This window comes from Protopterus annectens, chromosome 1.part2 (assembly GCF_019279795.1).
Source record: "Protopterus annectens isolate FY-2018-M chromosome 1.part2, PAN1.0, whole genome shotgun sequence".
Lineage (NCBI taxonomy): Eukaryota > Metazoa > Chordata > Ceratodontiformes > Protopteridae > Protopterus > Protopterus annectens.
This window is the reverse complement of record NC_056727.1, coordinates 288329952-288352172: the sequence shown is the minus strand read 5'-3', so window position 1 is coordinate 288352172 and position 22221 is coordinate 288329952. Positions and strand designations below refer to the sequence as shown.

The window sequence follows — 22221 nt, the reverse complement described above, 5'->3', positions numbered from 1 at the left end:
AAATAGTATAAAGTCTTGATGCAGAAAAAAATGAAGAGTACCAGGGAGAATTATAAGAAATGGGAAAAATCTAAGAAAGTGAAATTAAATGTTTTACTTACAAAAGCTTGAAAAACTGTAAAGAGAAAAGGATCCTACATCTGAGTATGATGGCAGCAAATGATAACCGATGTATTGGGGATGGACTAGGGCATTATAGGTAGAGGGAGGAGTCTGATGTATGCAGCCAAGTCAGATCCGATGATCGGATCTGTAGCCATTTGTTGAGGAAGAATGAAAAGGACAACATCAGATATTAGCTTAAATTAAAAGCTGAAAATTGTAGTATCATCAGCTTTGGTAGACAACCCTTCCCTCCCTCCTCATACTGTATAAATTGCAAGTCACTACAAACTGAAAAAGTCAGGACAAGATAATTGAGTTGACAATGGCCAAAAGATATGGAACTATGTGACAAATCAAAAAATTATATTGCTATTTAGAAAAAACTCATCTTCATAGTAGTACCGATTTTACAACACCAAAAGTTAATTTTGATTTTACTTCCAAGATGGCTGCACACTGAGTAACAGCTTAATTCTGGCTCACTCAGTCTGAAAACAGTAACTTAGCAAAGAAGGCCAGCGGGCCTAGATTTCTGGGTAAATTTCAGTAACTGGCTAGTAAGTGCACTGTCTGGATGCCAAGAAAAAATAAACATAAAGGACCTGGAGGAAAGTCAGCTACAAAAGGTGAAAAAGAAACAGACTGAGAATAGCACTGCAGTTGTTCACCAAGAAGCAGTAAAAGTTACAGACATGACTTCCAGTAACAGAGGAGAGGATAAACCAGCTGCACACAGAGCTGGTTAAAATAAATGAAACCTTGACGGAGTACATCAACACAAACAATAAAAAACTGGAAAAATGGAAGAAGCTTTAAACAGATATTCAGATAAGGTGACAGGACTGCAAAACTCAGAGGGTGAAATGAGGAAAAGGCTGGCTGAATGTGAGACTGCACAAGAAGAGATGTTTCAGAAATAATGCACGCAGGGAAAATCTGAGATTTTATGCTGTACCACAGAAATTGGAAGGATCAGACTTTATTAATTTTACGAAAGCACAAATAAGCAACTGGACTGGTATTCCAAAACAGGAACTGTTAATTGAAAGGGCACATCATGTGTATACTCCAAATCTGGTTACTAGAAAACAGCCTAGATCGTTAATAGTAAAGATGCAGTGTTATCAGCAGGAGTTGATTCTGACAAAACTCTGGCAGAAGGATAACGTGCTAAAAGTGGGAGACTGTACAGTGTTTGGGAAGAATGATTACTCAGTGTACACCAGGCAGAAGTGGAGTAAATATATTTCATTATTTAGGGAATGTTGAAAAGTAGATGTGAGACTCAAACTGCTGTACCCAGCCATCTTCAAAGCATTTTCCCTGGAGGGACAAAATCATTTTTTGATTAAGTATGTGCTAAGGAGGAAATACAAAAGTTTGTCCAACAAAGGCTAAGCTGCAAATCAGAAGGAAGTTTGGCTATGTGTTCTCCTGCTGATAAGGACCACAAAGAGAATAAGCCCGTGAAATATTTTCCACTGTTTCAGTTGCCTGAGAGAAGGAAGAAAAATTACAAATCAACTAGAAGAATCTGGAATATGTTGTAAATGAAACAGAGACAAAATCTGGGAGATGGAATTAAACAGGATTAAAGCTAGTAACTTGGAAACTGACAACTGTGGGATGATACAGCAATAATTACATTTGTAAAAGATGATAGAAGAAAATCTGAAAATACTGGACTCTGTTAAACTTGTGGGGGACTTTAAAGCATATACCCTGCTACATGTTATTAATGTTTGGAGAATAAAATCAGTTACTTGGAGAAAGACAAATGTGAGTTTACAAAGCAATAATAAACATGGCAGAACAAGAGGATTTGGAAATATTGGATATTTGTGGGCTTTATTAAACTTGGAGGGGGACTCTAAAGCATATGCTCGACATTATGTCATTAAACTTTGGAGCACTACTTTGGAAAGGGGAGGAGAAGGGAGAAACTTAACTGTAAGCAAAACAATTTTTTTCTTCACTGTAATGTTTAAATGTTGCATGACTTTCGTAGCAATCTATGAAGTAACGTTTTCTTTGTTTTTTTTTAATGAAATGGGGATACTAATATAAAAAGGTGCTTTTTTTGTTTGTTTTTCTCCTTTCTCTTTTTCCTTGTTCAGTTTTAAGAAATATAGGCACTGCAATGTGGGGGAAAAAGAGAGGAAAGGTCTGGTTAAAACAGCATGACAAAAGAAAAATGACTGTGTTTTTTCTCATGCTTGCATAGGGAAATGGTTGGGTTAACCCTAGGATTTATTCAGTAACAAGTTTACTAAAAAGCATGCAAATGGAAAAGAATATTGAATATTATAATTTTTTTTTGGTAAACAAAGTATCATCAGTCTGTGTCTGGTTTTCATGTTACCAGAAGACAATCAGATAAAGACAAATGGCTTGGAAAATGTTCAAGCATTCAAATGTTTTCTTAACTGGGAGAGCTAATAAGATAACACAAACCCATAAAAAACTCCAAAAACAAATTAAAACTAAGAAAAAACAAATAAACGGGAACACGAACAAGTCCACTGATACTAATTTATTGTGTTAGCGCTTTCATGCACATATCTTCATGCACTTCTTCAGACACTGAAATTCTACCCAAAAGCTACTTATGTAACTAAATAATTAGCACCCATAAAATCTTTAATTGGCAATTAAAACAGCAACAACAATGAATACTAAATAATTCACCATTTCAAAACGTCCTAAAACCTGGATATTAACTTATTAAATAAATCTAAAAATTGCAAACAAACATTAGAATGTAAATTACTTACAAAAATACATCACATACTTATATTAAAAAATAATAATAACTAACGTTCCAATGCTTTTAATTTAAGTAAGCATTTGATCGAACAAGCTTTATTGATGCCAGGATAGGCACAGGCATTTGTTTTCAACTGCCACAACAATTCCTGTTCTTCCAATTTCAGGTGCCAAGGTCCCCCCCTAGGATTTCTGGGCACTTGTTGTACTACCATAAATTTAAACGTGTGAGCATTGAACATTGAAATGTTTTTAGCCAAGGCGTTGGTATTGTTAGCTTTGGCTATAGCGTAAGTATGCTCATAAATGCGCTGTTTAAAATGATGCTCAGTTTTACCAAAATAGAACGCAGAGCACAATTGGCACAAAGCAACATATACCACACCTTGGCTTTCACAATTAAACTTATTACAAACATGATATTTAATACCTCTTATATGAAAATATTGACCTGTTTGAATATATTTACAATAGTGGCATCTGCCACATTTGTACATACCTTTCTGATAATTATTATTATTCGTCAAAGGCAATTCCAAAAGTGTCTTCAAATTGGGACCTGGTGAATTATTTAGTATTCATTGTTGTTGCTATTTTAATTGCCAATTAAAGATTTTATGGGTGCTAATTATTTAGTTACATAAGTAGCTTTTGGGTAGAATTTCAGTGTCTGAAGAAGTGCACGAAGATATGTGCATGAAAGCGCTAACACAATAACACAAACCCAGACAACCTTTACAAAAAACACAGACTGTATCATGAATCTTAGCACGAATGACCGTTCTTTTTGGTTGTCTCTAGCCTGGGGGTGTGGCTAACAGTTTACAATGTTTTTTATGTATGTAGCTTTGTGTATTATTATATTAATAGCTTTTAGAGGGCATTGGGAGTGTGTATTTTTGTTTGAGAGTTTTCAATAAAACAAAAAATTCTGCAGGATGTGACAGGTTCAAATGGAGATGACAAGAACCAATTGTGTAAAAGATTAACCTGCCAAATGGCACATGCATGCAACACAAAAGCTGAACCAGACATTTAACAAAAAAGCTATTATACATAAATGGTGGGAATAATTATCCCTCAAGAATATGATTCTTTCTATAATGTCTTTAAACATTAATGGTCCAACAATTCACTACTCTTTTTTTTTTTGTATTTTATCTATATTAAAAATGTAGCGTGGAAATATCTTTACTCCAGGAGATATACTTGGAAAGAAATAATGAACGTGTGAATTTGATAAAGAAAGGTTTTCAGGATGGTTACTCAGCAAAATATCTGGGACAAAGGAAGAGAGGAATACTTTCATTAACTGCAAGAGGAGTGCTAATTATAATAGAGAAGAGTATAAAAGATAATAATGACAGATTTGTAGTACTAAGGGGCTACTAGCAAGGAGAAGGATTACACTGGGATGTATTTATATTCCACCAAATACTGCCATAATGGAGCTTAAGAAAATTCTGGGAGAAATAATCAGCTTTCAGCAAGGAGGATTACTTATAGGTGGGAAATAGAATTTGATTTTTAACAGTGAAGATGTGTCTAGGGGCCCAGAAGGGAAAATATAACAAAGGAGAGTAGATTTTTAAAGAAATTTATGAAAATATTTGGCATGGAACTTATGAATAAACTCCTGTGCAAGTAATTTTGCACAGTTGTGCAGTGAGATGTACTGTAACCTCACATCAAGAGATTCTCAAGTTTGGTTCTCAGCTGGGGTGTCTCTTCTGTAGAGTCAAGCACACTCCAGTTTCCTCCCACAATCCAAAGATATGCAGTCGGCAAACTGGCAACTTTAAATTGTCTGTAGGTGAGTAGACAGCATGCAGATGGTGCAGAATGACCTTGCAACTTACTTCCATGCAACATGCACATGCTATAGAAGAAATTGCAACTTACTTCAAATCCCTACCTGCCTTGTAAATTCAGAACATGGAAGTGGCTGTTCACGGAATCGCTACAAGTCAGATACGACTTTGCAGCACACAATGAATTGGGGCAGAACAACATTCTATTTATGACAGACATTGACCTGACAAAAATGTTAACCTATACAACAGGCCAGATCAGCATTGCACAACACATTACATCTTTCCTCTTCCAACTTAAATGCATGGATGCACTTTACTAGTGCACATGTGATTTAAATACTCTACCCAGAAATGTGCAACTCTGACGATTACCACCCTTCCCCCTCAGCTATTCTGAGAAGAACCCTGCTGGAATGATCTCTAAAATCCTTTGCATGGCCTTCTAAATGTTCTAAACTCTTATTTGTGTAATGCATTCTGCTTTAGATTAGCATTTTAACAAAACACAACACTTCACCCAATGAATTACAACAGATATGTACTGCACTTCAATCTGACTTAAAAAAAATAAACAAAAAAGCTATAAAACTCTATATAAACAGTCCATCTGCAGATGTTAAACTGTGAATTTAATGTTTACCTAGACAACACATTTAAGAAGTAACTGCCAAAATATAACCTTTTTGTATTTCACACAAAAAAGACACTAAAATGTTATGCAAACAGCAAGGAAATATGCTACAAAGAAAAATTAACAGTCTCTACATTTCAGGATTATAGAGTTCTAGTCGAAGTCCTTAAAACGCAGCTGTAGCAAGCAGTTTCATTTTTTTCAGAGATGTGCATTAAGATTCCTTAGATATAAGGTAAGTGTTAATGACTCTGAATGCAGTTCTTTGAATACTACATGGAGAAAAGCACTAGATCCCCATCTTCTCCACTGCTACAAAAGACAGTGTTAACATTTTAAATGAATCTGTCTGATAACTACAGATTCAAACTGATAAACATTATAAAGTAATTCAAAAAGCCATTATTAGCACAAGTGGCAACAGCTCTAGTGCAATATACCCTAAAGGTTGTTACTATTTAATTTACCTGAGTAAAATTGATGGTGAAAATGGCATGAGATCTGCTACTAGCGTCATTCATGCCTGTTGCTGCAGTTGTTCTGTTGAGGTTTCCAGCCTCCATAAGGTCTTCTACATCACTGTAATTTTGAACTAGATGTTTTGATAAATCTGAAAACATGTCAAAGTAATGAAAATATGTATTTGCAATTGCTTCACCACAGCATGAAAAACATGTAATTATTTCCATTTAAGTTTATAAGTCAACAAAAAACATTGTGCTTTGTGATACCCATGCACTGGCCCAGTAATCAAGGAGCCTCAAATCCTCACCACTAACATCAGTGAGAGGCATCCACATTGGGAGGTGAACAAGTACACACACAGTAAAGTACAATTTCCCTTATGAGCACACAGAGATCACAATCAGTCTGGGGCTGGTTTCTCCCTTTCTCACCAGATTTCCAATAAGACTCCCTACTGGCATAGCTATAGGGTTCAGAGCTCGGCCGAGTGGTCGAGCCAATACCTCTAGCACCCTCTCTCTCCAACCAGTGTTTCATGTCCCTGCCCAAGTAGCTGACACACATACAAGTTGAGATTTGATTTATATACAAACACACAGACACTCCTGGGGAAGGTTGGCACAGGTTAACTAGCTATGCCCCCTTCTGCCCAGACTATACAGTAGTATCACCTGCCACCAACCACCCTTATCAGCTACTATAAAGGCCCTTACCAAAGGGTGTTCAATTCTACTGTGCAATGTTACTATTATCCAATTGATAAGTGTGACTAAAACTTGAAGGCATTCAGGAGTGGCTTGTACATCATCACCAAATAGATGCAAGTACACTAACAGCTTATATATCTCTACACAAAACAGCCACAGTTAAAAGGTTTAAAAATATTTAATAAATAATAAAAACACAAGACAATACTCATTAATTCAACACAGTGACAACAGAGAGTTCAGAAATCACAAGAAATACTTCAAAACAACATTGTAGGATAGTCTCACATAAATACAGAAAACAGCTAGACTAATATTGCTATTCCTATCTCTAAGAAAAATACTAACATCTGAATCCTACTTACAAAGCAACGTGCTGGTGGGTTGTTGTCAGCTTCAGAACAAAATACAAAATGCAATCTCTTTCTCCGAGACAGTTCTTAAATTGACAATATACATTACTGCGGAGTCATTTCAGATTACATCATTCTTGTCACTTCTGCTTAAGTTTCTCATGCTCACAGAACTTAAAATTTAACATTTCTTTGTGATCTGCAGCTGCCAAGAAGTCACAGCAATAAAAGACACTTTACATGTGAAACCCAGTAATTATCTCCATCTTAAGACAATAGAAAGAATTTCCAGCTGCAGACATCCTGTACCTTAGCTTGAGATCACACAGTCCTAAAATTCTTTACCAGCTTATTTTCTTAGAGTTTATACACATTTCTGCTTTCGTCCAGCAGGGTGCACTGCGGTTACACTTTTGAAGCTCAGCATGAGACAGTTTTCTTACATTTGATTTTTTTAATTTGGAAAACAAGCCTGTGGATCATATTAATATTTACAATGACACAGAATTATTTCCAAAATTCTATCTAGCTGGGCTGGCAGCCTTCAGTTTATCACATCCCCCCCCCCCCCGAGAACTCAACCTAGTTTTTCAAGTGTCCCTTGTGAAACGCTGCTCGAGAGGGTTGAGTCTATCTGGGTATACCTTACCCCATTCCCTGTCTTGAGAGCCCATCTGCGCTATCCCACTGCGGTGCTGCACTGACGTATCATATGCTTGCAACTCTAGGCTCCACCTTAGTAAATTAGCATTTTGCTGTCTGGCTCGATGTAACCATGTTAGGGGATTGTGATCTGTAACTACAGTGAATTTCCAGACATTCCTTTCTACAGCTGCATAGCATTCCTCCCTGGGCTGGAGCCTATGGCTGAGATAAACCATAAACTCCCTCTGAAGAAATCTGGCTAAGTACATCCCCCGCCCAGGGGTTCAAAGCATCAACCTGTACAACAAATTCTTTGCTATAACCTGGACTGACTAACACAGGGGGTTCCTCCCAAAGCTTCTGCAATGCATGCTCACATGCTGTGGTCCACACTACCTTATCTGGCATGTTTTTCCTTGACAGGTCTGTGAGGGGAGCAGCTATGGTACTATAACTGGGGACAAACTTTCTGTAGTACCCCTGCTGTCCCCAAGAATGCCCTCACCTGTTTTTTGGTTCAGATGTGTACTAGGCTAATGGCTCTGGAGCCTTTACAAGCCTAGCCATCAGGATTACCATGGCATCATACCACCTGACCTTGGTTCCCAGTGCCTCTGTTGAGTAGAGCCACTGGAGTGATCCCCAGGGTAAATTTTCCATTTCCCATCCACTCATCAAGATTTCTCTTGAAGAGGACCAGTGAGGTGCGCTGTTTGACATGTATGGGAATTCCATAGCATGGGCAGTCTCTGGGTTATGAACTTGTCCCTCCAGCATGTTCTGTTGATTGCGGTAATGAAGTTGAGGTCTTTGGAGTGTGTGGTGCGGAGGGATTGGGATTTCTTTAGATGCAGCATTTCTAAAAGAGCTGGGTCAGACATGGCTTTGTAAGTCAAGCAGAGATTGCTTCTAAGTAGGCGATATGAGAACGAGAATAGTTGGAGTTTTTTGAGTCTGTCCATATAGGACAAGTGTTTAAGGCCTAGGATCCTCTTTGTGGGGTACTTTTGCAGCCTCTCCAGTTGTTGCAGGTGTCTAGTGAGGTACATGCCAAATGGGGCATTGTACTCTATGACTGGCCTAATGTGGGAAGAGTAGAGGGAGATAATAACCTCCTTCTTCCTGGATGCAAAACCCGTAGTAATGAGATGTGCTACATAGAAGGACTTTTTGACCACAGTGGCAATGTGGTGGTCAAAAGAGAGGTTGCTGTTGACCTGTGTTCCCAGATCTCTTATAATGCCTTCTGTGCTCAGTGGGACTACCACCGATGTGGTAATTCATGGGAACTGGATTTTTCCCAAAGGGGATGATGACACATTTTTTGGCATTGAGATTAAAGCCATGCTTCCGACACCAGTTGCTGGTCTCAGTGAGTCCTATCTGTAGGATGTCAACATCACTTGGGGAGTTAATAATGGCTCCCAAATTGCAATTGTCTATGAACTTTGTCAGCCAGAGTCCTTTCGTGCTGGCCTGGACTTCTGAAAAGTAGATACCAAACAGGAAAGGACCCAGGACCAGTCCCCGTGGGACTCCACTTGTGACTGGTCGGCATCTTGGAGTCGGCTTTCACACTGTGGGTTCCATCTGTGAGACAGTTTCCAACCCACCTAGTGATATACGGGTTGATGCCTAACTTAGTGAGTTTTTCTATGATTCCGGAGTGGGCAATGGTATTAAAGGCCTTGACCATATCAAGGTAGGCTGTATGAATCATGTTTCCTTCATCTACAGCTCTGGTGACTGACTCAAAGAAGTTGACCAAGTTGAGCAAGCATAATTAATCTTTCACAAAACCAAACTGTGTGGAATCTGGAGTTTGGAGATTCCCTATATCCTTGCTTATTAGGTCCATGATGATGTGTTCCATAGCTTTGCATATCAGACTTGCCAGTATAATGGGACAATAGTTCCCATGGTCTGTAGTCACTCCTCCTTTGTGGAGAGGGATGACTGTAGCAGTGTGCCATTCGGTAGGGAAAAAGTCTGAGGTGAGGCTGTGATTGAACAGGGCACACAGGTGAGGTGCCAGTTCACTCTATATATCATGTCGAACACAGCCAGGGATATTATCAGGTCCCTCAGAAGCTGTATTCTTGGCTTTGGGCAGTGCTGTTTTAACCTGTGCAGCAGTAATACTGGGTGCCTGGCAATCTACTGGTGGTGTGATTGTTCCTTTGAGGGGGGGGAAGAGGGTTAAAGTTGGCATTGAATCTGGCTATATCTGTTGGCTCGGTATAAGAGGTACCATTGTGCAATAGCTCAGAGCAAATCTGGGTATTGCCATGGAGATTCTTTGCATAACTATAGAAGGCCTTGTGGTTGTCTTTACTATCTGCTGCAATTCTGTTTTCATAGCTAGCTTCATAGGATTTGATGAGGAGATCTCAACTTTTTGTTGAGACTGATAGAGTTTTTCCATTCTTGGGACTTCACCTTATTCCACATCAGTTTCCTCCTTCTGTTGTAGAGGTTGTTTATCTCAAAACATTTTTTGAACAGCAGCAGCATGGCCCTAGCAGATCTGTAGGCATGTATAAATGTCAATCCTGTAACTATTGTAAATATATAAATGATGCCAACAGGTTTAAGATAGAAGGTCAAGCTTACAGCCTGAAGCATAGAGTTAACTGTAATTCTAAAATGATTATCTAATTAGCCCAATGTCAGTGCTGTTCAGCATTTTATATAGGTAAGACAGAGAGGCGTGTCCATGACTGCATCTACGAGCATATTTACGCCATTAGAAAAAATAAACACGAAAACACCTTAGCTAAGCACATTTCGAGCTACCCAGACCATAACTTTAAATTCATGGTGATAGATCAAGTTATTCCAAATGTAAGGGGTGGCCCAACAAGTTTAAAACTGGAAGAGCTCGAACTCATTTCTATCAGTAGTATTTTAAAGATTAAAAGTTTAGCCAGATGATTTTGTCTGAAATTAAAGTTTTATTCACAAATTTTATTATAAGTTTTTATAGATGGGTTTATATTTCAGATTTATTTTATATAGTTATTGTTATAGTTATACACAAATGTTTTCATTTTTATTTTAGTAGAGGGCAGTAAGTGTATTAAAAGCTTGCATTGTAGGTGTTTCTGTGTTATCACCTTTTTAAACATTAATTGGTAATTTACTTTTGACTATTACCTCGTTTATATAAGGTTGTCATTATTAGTTATGTATTTGTCTGAAGAAGTTTGTGTATGGTACACAAACGAAAAGTGCTTTACTCCACTTTATTAATTAAATATATTTATTTTTTATTACTTGGTTGTTTTAGTGCCGCTTTTCCTAATTAATTTCGTGTTCTTAGTTTGTTCTTAGTTTGCTGTTTGCCTCAGTTATTAAGAGTTTGTTTATAGCTGGGTTGACCATACAGGTGCAGTCCATGCCTGAATGGCTTCACCTTTGGCAGGTTCTGGCCTGATCTTACCACTCCCCACTCTATGTCCCAGGTAGGAGACCTCTGACATACCCATCTAACATTTGCTGGGCCTAATGGTCAATCCTGCCCTCTGTAGTCTGCCTAGCATCCTCCCTGACATGCTGAAGGTGCTCCTGCCAGGAATGGCTGCAGATGACAATATCATCTAGGCAAGCAAGGGCAAAATATCCTGCTAGGATATGATCTACCAGCCTCTGGAAAGTCGTTGGGCATTTTGCATCCCAAAGGGCATCTTTGTGAACTCATACAAGCCAAAAGGGGTCACAAAGGCTGACGTCGCTCTAGCACTGGGTGCCAAAGGCACCTGGCAGTAACCCTTGGTAAGATCAATGGTGGTAGATACTCGAGTCCACCCAGCTGCTCTAGGACTTCATCTGTCCTAGACATGGGGTAAGCATCTGACTGTGTGTGACAATTTAATTTCCTGTAGTCCACATAGAATCTGGTGCTGCCATCCTTCTTTGGCACCAGCACCACTGGGGAGGCCCAGGGACTGAGATTACCCCTAGTTCCAACATTTCCTGTATCTCCTCCCTCAGAGTCTGTTTGAGTCTCTCAGGCACCCTATAAGGGTCCTGTATCCACCTGGTGGTATACCATGGTTTCCCAGTGAACATGCCCCCAACTCCTGTAACACTGCTCAGATTTCTCGAACCTGGGTAGGAGATAGCTGCTGGGACATTGCTACCCCCCTTCCACTGAGGTGTCAGCCCGAGCCTCACTTAGGAGATCAGTCACCAGATCTCCCTCAGACTCCTCCTGCAATCCACCTCAAATACTCAGCACAAGGGCGGCCTCCCCTCACATGGCAAGGTTTCATCATATTAACATGGTACAATCTGTGCTCCTGCCTAGCAGTTCCACCATGTAGTTAACATCACTGAACTTCCTTACCGCCTGGTATGGTCCCTCACAGGCTGCTTGCAGCTTGTTGTGTCTGACAGGAATGAGAACCATCATCTGCTGCCCTACAGCATACTCTCTAGCTTCAGCATTCCTGTCATACCAGACCTTATTCTGCTGTTAGGCTTCTGCCAGGTTCTCCTGGGATAAACCCATGTGTTTCCTGAGGTTTAGGACATATGCCACAAGAGGCTTCTTGTGGGATTCACAGTCACCTTCCCACTCATCACGAATTAAGTCTAGAGGCCCCCTCACCCTAATCCCATACAACAACTCTAAGGGTGAAAAGCCTGTGGATTCCTGGCTACCTCTCCGTAAGCAAATAACATATGGGGCAAATACGTGTCCCACTCCCTCTTAAACTGGTCTGCAAATGCCAGTAGCATGGACTTGAGTGTAGAGTTTAACCTCTCAACAAGACCATTAGTCTGGGGATGGTAGGGGGTGGTATTTAGGTGCTTCACCCCACAGTACGTCCACAGAAAAGCCAGCAGTTCTGACATGAAATTGGCACCTCTGTCAGTCAGTATTTCTTTTGGGAAACCTACCCTGCTGAAAATTTCTAAAAGAATTTGCCAAATTTTCTGCCTTAATGAGGACACAGTCACGGCCTCAGGGCATCTTGTAGCGTAATTTACTACCATTAGGATATACTTTTTCGCTGTGGAGCTTGGGGTACTCAGAGGCCGCACAATATCCATAGATACCCCCTGAAATGGCTCCTCAATCACAGGCAAAGGCATCAGAGGAGCTTTCACCTTGTCTTCTGCCTTGCCACCCTTTTGGCAATGCTCACAGGTCCTGCAGCACCTTGTTAAATCTCTGGAAATCCCAGGCCAATAAAGATTCTACATAATACATCTCTTTGTATGTTTTTATACCCATATGACCTGCAAAGGGAATATCATGGGCTATGGCTAGAAGTGACAGAAGGTAGGCTCTAGGCACTACCAACTGCTGTATTCTCTCACCCTCTAGCCCTCCCTCAGGGGTCCACTCTCTATACAGTAACCCTTTGCCCAGTATACAGATTCCCCCTTCCCTTGAGAATCAGGTGCCTCACTATCTACCTGCCTCAGGCCTTGCACTGTAGGGTCTGAGAGCTGAGCCCGTCTCAACTCTCTCTTTGTAACTCTTTCCAGTTTCCCTTCCACAGGAAGTCTGGCATCCTTTGACAATCGGTGCCTCACTGTCATCTTGGGTACTACTACTCACCTCTGCCCTTCCCAGTCACTCTGTCCAAGGGAACATCAGTACCCACGAGCAGCTGTGGCTTACCTTCAGTTTCACTGCTACAGGGTAGCTCCCTCCCTGAAGTAGCCACCTCACCAGTCCTAGCTGCAAGTGTTCAGTCTGTCTGGTCTCCCCCAGGCTACCAGACCCACATGCAAGTCTCCAAACCTGACTGCGTGTAACTACATCAACACATGGTACTGCATTATCAAAATCATTCCCTATCAGGACATCTGCAGGCATATCCTTAAACACACCTACTTGTTGGCTTAATTTTCCACCCTCCAAGTCGAGGTGAACCCTAGCCAAAGGTATGTGGAATGGGGTCCTTCCTAATGCTCTGACTGGAGTAGACTGCCCAGGCAAGTAGTGCTCCTCTGTAACCATTGCAGGCTTCACAATGATTATGTCAGAGGCTCTCTCTCTCTCTTAGCAATGGTGTCTTTGCCATTCACTATGATAGGATATAACCTCTTGTGGTAGTTTGGTACCCTTGTTGTCTCTGGACAACCTACTTTTGGCATTTTGTCATTCCCACCTACTGGCTCTCTCACCTTTTGTTCCCCACCTTGCCTCCATGGACATCTATATGCCACATGGCCCCACTGGTTGCATTCAGAACATTTAACCCTAATTCCTGGACGTGTACCTGGACTAGTTGCTTCCCCTGCGACTGGCTGATTCTGTTGGGGCAGTCTGGGCTGCCCACCATGGACTCCCTTAGATCCATGAGCAGCACTGGGTGTCCCTTTCCTCTGCAGGGATGCCCTGCTTGCTAGGTATAGGTCTCCCTTCTTCCCCAACTCATCTGCAGTAAAGTACTGTCCATCAGCTAACCAGATCCTCATGCCCTCGGGCAAAGTGCTAAGGGCTTGTTCCCTCACCAAAATGTCTGCCAGCCCTTCAAACGTGGTGAACTGATATCCACTCACCCACCTATGAAAATAAGTGCTTACATCAGCAACATATTCACACGCACTTTCATCTGCCTTGCATCTTTGCTCACAAAATTTTTTCCTATAAGCTTCAGGTGTTAGCTTAAAAAATTATAGCAACCACTTCTTTACAACATTACAGTTTAAAAAGTCAACATCAGATCATATGGACAGAACAATTACAGCTTTACTATGGAGTAAGGGGGTCAAGGAGCCGTACTCAGAGCCCTTGGTCATTATACTGTTTACATATCCTCTCAAACATATGAGTGAAACTATCAAAATTATCACCCTCTAAACTGTGGAAGAAATTTACTGACGTTTGTTGCTTCTGGGGTTCAGCTACTCCCTTCCCCATTACCTCCATGACTCTGGCAAAGAGTCAGCATCTCCTTTTCATGTTGCCTCTGCCTACCCTTCTCCTCAGCTTCCAGACATAGTAGTTTCTCATTCTCCTCATCCCTGAGATGTCGCAATTTCTTATTTTCCTCACTCTCTAGACCCCCTCAGTCTCTCTGCTTCTTCTATTTCCAAACACTTGGCCTCCAACTCAAGTCTCTTTAGCTCAAGATGGATTTTTAAGTCCTCTGTCTAGAGACAGATTTTTAAGTCTTCTGTAGAAAGGATGAGCTGTGAATTCTCTGAGAGTCTGATCATCCTCCTTGTTACTATTCTCTGATACAACTGTGACTAAAGCTGCAATCATGTCTGTTTTAGTCAGGTTTCCATGCACCAGTCCTTTAGCCTGTGACCCAGGGCTAAAGCTCTTAGAGTACTTGCATGTATTTGGTGATACTTTACAAGCCACTTCAACAGCCTTAGCCCTGGGTCACACTTACTATTTGGATAACAGTAACATTGCAAGGTAGAATTGGACACCCTTTGGTACAGGCCTTTATAGTAGCCGATAAGGGTGGCTGGTGGCAGTTGGTACTACCTTATGGTCTGGGCAGAAGGGGGGGCATAGCTAGTGAAACTGTGCCAGCCTTCCCCAGGAGTGTCTGTGTGTTTACATAACTCGGATCACAAAGTGCGTGTGTGTCAGCTACTTGGGCAGGGACATGACCAGCCCCAGACTGACTGTGATCGCTGTGTGCAATTAAGGGCAATTGTACTTTACTGTGTGTGTACTTGTGATCCTCCAAATGTGGATGCCCCTCACTGGTGCAAGTGGTGAGGATTGAGGCTCCTTGATTACTGGGCCAGTGCACAGGTGTCACAGTTTTCTAATGGACTGCAACATTACTGGTACTCTAAGTGACTGCAAGCATTAAAGTACAGCTGTGTAAGGGACTCACCATAACAGACTATTGTCAAGTAAGAAATGACTGCAACAATATTACAATTTTTTAAATACTAACATCAGTCATTAATAAGCCTGAATTTCAAACAGCCAGAGGCCCTCCAACATGAAGGGTAATCCCAGTCTAGCATTGTTGCTCTTCCAGCATCAGCTGCTACATACGTTCACATAAAAGCAGCAGAAGCATCACCCACATCAGCTTTAGCTGTTCTAGTGAGAAACTTGTGGTAGCACTGGAGTAATAACTGATAAATGTGGCACTGTGAACACACCACAGCTGTATACAAATAAGAGTCGTCAGACTACAAACCCAGTATCCATTCAAAAATCCAAATCAGGGAGAAGGTGGGATGCAAAAGATTCTCTCTTGAAGCTCTGCTTACGGATGGTACCTTACACAAATGCTCTATTTTCTTAAGGAAGGACTTCTGTGGCAGTACGGCAACAAAAGGGTGTAATCAAAAACTGTTTTGCAAGACAGAACCAGACTGATGGAGAATTAAGACAGGATCCTCTGCAATAGTACTCTACTAATGCCTGCTCTGCTTTTAGATTACTTGGTAATGTTTAATGAACATATGGATTAATAACTAGGCTTCAAACAGTTCCTGAGCACAAACTTTATTCTAATTATTAGCACAAGTGGCAACAGATCTTGTAGAATACACCCTAATGGTTGCTGCCCGTGCTCTGTTGTATTTGCGACTAGAATGAACAATACAGTAGACTGGATATGCCACTTTGAAATGATTTGTCTGATCACAACTAGGCGTTCCTCCCTATCAGAAAAGGGACAACGAATTAGAATTTTTCATATCATTAAAGTGTCTGGGTACACAGTAAAACTTGTGCATATGTAATTATGAAACATATTATACTGTGATGTGCAAGTGACCAAAATGCATTGTCTATACACAGCATTCATTGCTAGATTTCCTTTCACTAATGAACAGGAGCACAACAGAAACTTCATAAATTATGAATTCATGCTGACTCTGCAAAAGTAAAATATTCAAGTTCTTCTTCCGGCTTTTCTCAGTTAGGGGTCGCCACAGCGGATCACCTGTCTGCTTATGATTGGCAGTAGAGTTTTACGGTGTCGAGTTGCCAGCCCAGCAACCAACCTTCCACGGAAGGCACACACACGCATGCACTCACGCCTAGGGCCAATTTAGAGTGTTTCCAATTCACCTACAGCATGTCTTTGGGGTGTGGGAGGAACCTGGAGCACCCGGAGGAAAGCCACATGACAACAGGGAGGACATGCAGACTCCACACAGAAGGCACCCCAGCCGAGGATCGAACCAGAGAACCTCTTGCTGTGAGGCGACAATGTTAATCGCTGCACTACCATGGCCACCCTAAAATATTCAAGTTCTAAATCTATGAAATGATTTTGCTGAAGAACACAACAGTGAGGAAATGGCAAAGATTCTTTTGCTAAATCAAGGTTTTCAGCTAAACTGCTTTGCAACTTGTAAAAATAACAATCAAAGAGTGATCACATTCCCATACATTACATGCACAAGGAAATATAAGTAACCAGCTACCAAGCTAGTTGCATCTCTGTGTGAATGAATGAATGGGTGAAGGTTGAGAGTCAGGAGGGTAAAGCCACCACACAAAAAAGATTCATAGACTATGCAGATGCTTTAAACTGCAGCATATGGTGTATGTGCAATCTAATTACAAACACATGGCAAGTACGTCTAAGGGCAGAAATATATGTTTACCTAGCCTCAGAATAAAGATGCACACAAATCACGGAAAGGATACCACAGGGGAGTAAGAGCAGGTTATCAACAGCAAATAAGCACATAACAATAAACAATGTATCTGTTATACATATAATACTACAAGGCAGGTGCACATGCTGTCTTAGAAGAATTCAAAAGACATTTTTATAACATATCCTTATTAAAACATCAACAAATATTCAAAGACTAAAGAAAGAAATACACAGTACATAGGTATCTCAAACATGCTTAAGTCATAACTGCTGAACCCAATACAACTATTTAAGATGGTAAATTAAGCCTTTATGTTCTTATGGTGTGCTGTTACAAATTCTTTCCAGAGACACCATTTCTTAAGTGCTTTCATCTGCTAGAGGCCAGTTCAAGAGAAGGATGATCCGCTAGTTGTTGGTACCCATCCATACAAGTTGGAGGTTGTATCATCTTTCATCTCCTAGTAATAAACCCAAGTACCATGAAATATAGGAATCAGAGATCAGAAAACTTTAATTTTGCATGCCTAGTAGAAAATCTCTCCACAATAAGTATTTATCATGGTCAGATAACATCACATATATGTTGTAATATTAATTTGAAATCCTAAAGTTTTGGCCATTCCCAGAGTATATGCACCCAATCTTCAAAGGCCCCAGACCCACATCCTCAAAAGGAATTAGACCCTGCAATGACCCTAACTAGCTTTACTGTGGTATAAAATATTAAAGTTGACAATGCCGGCTAAAACGCTTGCTTAATTTACATGATTTTTTGGTATTTTTTTTTGGGAAAGGATAAGCTGTGACCAGGATTCTTTGTATTTATCCAAAAGATTGTCCTTAGCCGTTAAAAGAGACGTACATAATCTACTAATGGAGACTTTTACCAGATTCTGTGATTAAAAAGTTATGTATTCCCCATAACGTTCCATCTGTGTTGTCTATATTCATTCCTCCTCAACTGATGGGTTCAGATCTGAGACTTGAATCTGACTCGGCTGCTTTTACCAGACCCCTGGATCCAAAACTCTCTAGCTTCTCCCTTTACCCACAATGCCTCATCAACCTAACATATCTCAGATTGAGTTGGCTGTCCTTAGAAATAAAGGAACCACATTTCAAAGAAGTTAAGGACAGAAAAAGAAAAGGAAGCTGGAGCTCAAACAAGGAACAAAGGATGCCAAGAGAACTCTTAGCTCTTTCCACAAGCAAAGGGATGGGGACATACGGGCGGGACAGGTGAGAAAGATTGAAAATAGACAACACAGATGGAAGGTTATGGTGAGTATATAACTTTTTTATCTGATGTCCTCTTCATTCATTCCTCAACTGATAGGACAGAGTCCCCAGCTACTAGAGCCTTGGGTGACTCTCGCGGAAGGATATTCTGGAGTACTGTGAAGCCAAAACAGCTTTATTTCTGGAAACCAACTCAAATTTGTGATCAGCAATATAAGTGTGAGTGTTAGCCCAAGATGCAGCTACACAAATGTCATCTATGGAAGACCTTTACCAAAAGACTGAAGAGACTGCCACAGATCTTGTGAAATGGGCTCTAGGAGGCATAGGCAAGGATAATCCTCTTTTACTATAGACAAATGAGATACAATAGGTTAGTTATTTGGTCAGAATAACTCTGAAAACTGTCTTGCCCAATTTGGTAGGAGAAAAGGAAACAAAATGGTCAGTTTTCCTGAAATCCTTGGTTCTATGGAGGCAAAAGCAAAGTTGTCTATGCACATCATCCAAAAGATGGAGCATGTACTCTCCCCTATTCAAGAAGCTTGGAAAGAAAACTGGGAGATTAATTACCTGGTTAATGTTGGACTCAGAAGCTGCCTTAGGCAAAAAATACAGATTGGTCTGCAAAGACGCCCTGTCTTTGTGGTAAAACATGAATGGAGATTTGGAAGATAGAACCTGGAGTTCAGATACTCATCCAGATGATGTGATAGCAACCAGAAAGATAGTTTTCCAAGATAAAAAATTTAGATCAGACCTGGCTAATGGTTCAAAGGGAGTTTGGGTCAGGGCCTGAAGCACAACAGCTAAGTCTCAAAGAGGAATAAGATCCTTTAACAGAGATCTAAATAAAAAGGCCCCTCACTGAAAAAAGAGTTACATAATTTAGAAAAGGTTACGGTAGAGTTATTTTTGCCTACATGAAAGTATGAGATGGCAGCGAACTGGATCTTAACAGTAGAACAGCTAGCCCCTTTGCTGAAAACTGAAGCTAGAAATTAAAGTACAGCCAGTATAGAGGCAGAAAGGGGGGGGGGTCCAGATTCCTGTTAAAGGCCCAGAATACAAATCTCTTCCATTTACTTTTGTAAATCTTTCTCTTCCATTTACTTTTGTAAATCTTTCTAGCAGAATCTTTCTGATGAGATTATAGAATATGACGGACCCAGGAGGAGAGCCTGGGCTGTCTAGTAATCAATGGATTTAGAAAAACCATACAGTCAATTCCATATGGTCAGTCTGAGGCCTGTTATGTCTAGATGAGTCATCCCTGACAGGTGAGACTGGAGAAAGTACAGTTGTGTACACTTACCATAACTGTAGATGTTTGAGTGTATTTACTGTTGCAGTCATCACATTTGGGTCATCCCTGAAAGGGTAGCCCTCGGCTGCCCTGATTGCCAGAGATTTTTTATTTCTGCGTCGGTTGCTGTCACTTGGACTGATGTCAGGTCGTCAGTGGTATAAAGTAAGGCAGCCAATGCCATTACATCAGTTTTTCTTGCTCTAACCTGTCAAGGAGACCACAAAGTAGGAGGCCAGGTTCTGGTGGAAGAACCCCACCAGTGGAAAATAAATACCAATATGTCCCTTGAAAGAAAAGGAGAACAACAAGGAAGAAAGGTAACAAAAAGCAAAGGGGGGAAGGAGGGAGGGTAAACAGGACTGCAACAGTGAAGACACTTGAACAGCTACATTTATGGTAAGTGTATACAACTGTACTATGTTCTTCGTGTTTCACTGTAGCAGTCACCACACTTGGGTAGATTCCCAAAGTTGAGGAAAAGGGTGGAGGCAGTCAAGGAAGCTAGGGGCTGACTAGGATGCCCTGCAAGACTGCAGGGGCAAACCCTGAACTGGATTTGGAGAAGAGAGGCAGATGGTAATGCTTGGTAAAAGTGTGAAAAGATGTACAGGTGGGAGCCTCCAGGATATCCCTGGTGGGGACCCCTCTGAGGAAAGCTGCAGAGGTGGAGGCTGCGCTGGTGGAGTTTTTCCTGACCCCCTTGGGGGGAGGCTTGCCATGCTGTTTGCAGCAGAAATGGATGCAGTGTGCTATCCATTTGGAAACAGTTTGCTTGGAGATGGCTTTGCCTTCTGCCCCTGTAACAAAACTAACCAGCAATTGATCAGACTTTCTGAAGGGTTTAGTCCTGTCCATATAGTATCTGAGCTGTCTGTGCACATCTAGAGAATGCAGAATCCTTTCCCCCTTGTTTTGGGGGTTAGGAAAGAAGGTGGGCAAATGAATGGATTGGTTGAGAGCCACACTAGACAGTACCTTGGGCATGAAGGATGGATTAGTTCTGAGGGATACCCTGTCTGAATGGAAAATGATGAAGGGTTCTACAGCCATGAGTGCTTGCAGCTCAGAGACCCTTCTGGCTGAGGTGATGGCCAGAAGGAAGGCAGTCTTCCAGGAGAGAAATTTTAGCTCTGCAGAAGCAGCTGGTTCGAAAGGAGGCAGGGTGAGCTTTTCTAAGACAAAGTTAAGGTCCCAAGCTGATGTTGGTGCTCTTCTGGGGGGCCTCAAGTTGCTTGCCCCACTGAGGAACTGTTTAATCAGAGGGTGTGAGAAAAGAGGCTGCTCCATGTGAAAATGTGCAGAAATAGCAGAGGCACGAATTTTTATAGAGGAGAAAGAGAGATCACTGTGCAGTAGGTCAGTTAAGTAATCCAGGATGAGAGGGATGGAGGGCTGTGCCATATTGGCCCCCTTCACCTGGATCCAGGTGCAGAACCTTTTCCATTTATCTGCATAAGACTTTCTGGTCCTAGGGCATCTGGCCTCTCGGATAATCTCCAGAACCTCTTTACTGAGGATGGCAGATTGGTCCAGGTTTAGGGAATAAGCCAAGCTGCCAAATTGAGTGTCTGCAATTGGGGGTGCATAAATTCCCCTTCCCTCTGGGTTAAGAGGTTTGGAATCTGAGGAAGATGTCATGGAGGCAGCAGGGATGGGCTGCGCAGCAATGGGTATCAGTGCTGTCTGGAGCTATGAGAATGGTCCTTGGTTTTTCCTCCCTTATTTTGAGCAGCACCCTGGGGATGAGAGGTAGGGGAGGAAAGGCATAGACCGAGAGGTGTACCCAGGGGAAGGACAGGGCATCCACTTTCCAAGCCATGCAGTGATGCTCCCTGGTGCAGAATTTGCTGAGCTGGTGGTTGGTGTGAGAGGCAAATAAGTCGACCTTCGGTGTTCCCCAATTCTGAGTTATTAGGAAGAAGGTACTTCTGTTTAGCTGCCACTCATGTGGGTCCAAAAGCTTTCTGCTTTAATTGGTCTGCTAGGTAGTTGAGAGAGCCTGGTAGGTAATGTACTAACAGGTGTAGTTGCATGGAAGAGGCTGTGAGCCAAAGGATCATGGCCAGCCTGCACAGAGGGTAGGATTGAGTCCCTCCCTACTTGTCGATGAACCACATCACAGTGGTGTTGTCTGTTTTTGATCAAGAGAACCCCTAGAGAGGGAGAAGGGGTTTGAAAGCTATCAAGGCCTGCTGCACAGCCATCATCTCTTTTTGAATGATGTGCAGGGGGATTTGCTGTAGGCTCCATTGGTCTTGTATGTACCTGCCATCCAGGTGTACACACCAAGTGAAGTCTGATGCATCTGTGGTGAGGGTCTGGGCGGCGGGGTGTGGAGAGAAAGGCAGTCCCTTCTTGTGGGAGCAGGCTGTTGCCCACCAAAGAAATTATTTTCTCAGGCAAGGAATAGCAGGTAGAAGAGTTTCCAAATATTGAGAGTTTTGACACCAAAGGCTCTTTGGGTACCACTGAAGTTTCCTCATATGCAGTCTGGCATATGGAATGACGAGTATTGAAGATGCCATGAACCCCAGGGCTTGCAGGATTTTCCTTGCAGAAAGCTGGGGCCTGGTGACTAGTTGAGAGAAGTAGGCTGACAGGAAAATTTGTTTCCCTGGTGAAAGTTA

At 41.5% G+C, this 22221-nt stretch overlaps 1 protein-coding gene across 1 annotated transcript in view; it reads right to left on the bottom strand.

Moving 5' to 3' along the window:
* KIF16B (kinesin family member 16B) overlaps nucleotides 1–22221 on the bottom strand; it is a 3706250-nt gene that overhangs the window by 2589252 nt on the left and 1094777 nt on the right. Inside the window, exon 7 of the mRNA XM_044056090.1 lies at nucleotides 5784–5926. Coding sequence (XP_043912025.1) covers nucleotides 5784–5926 — 143 coding nt within the window. The remainder of the gene's footprint in view (nucleotides 1–5783; nucleotides 5927–22221) is intronic.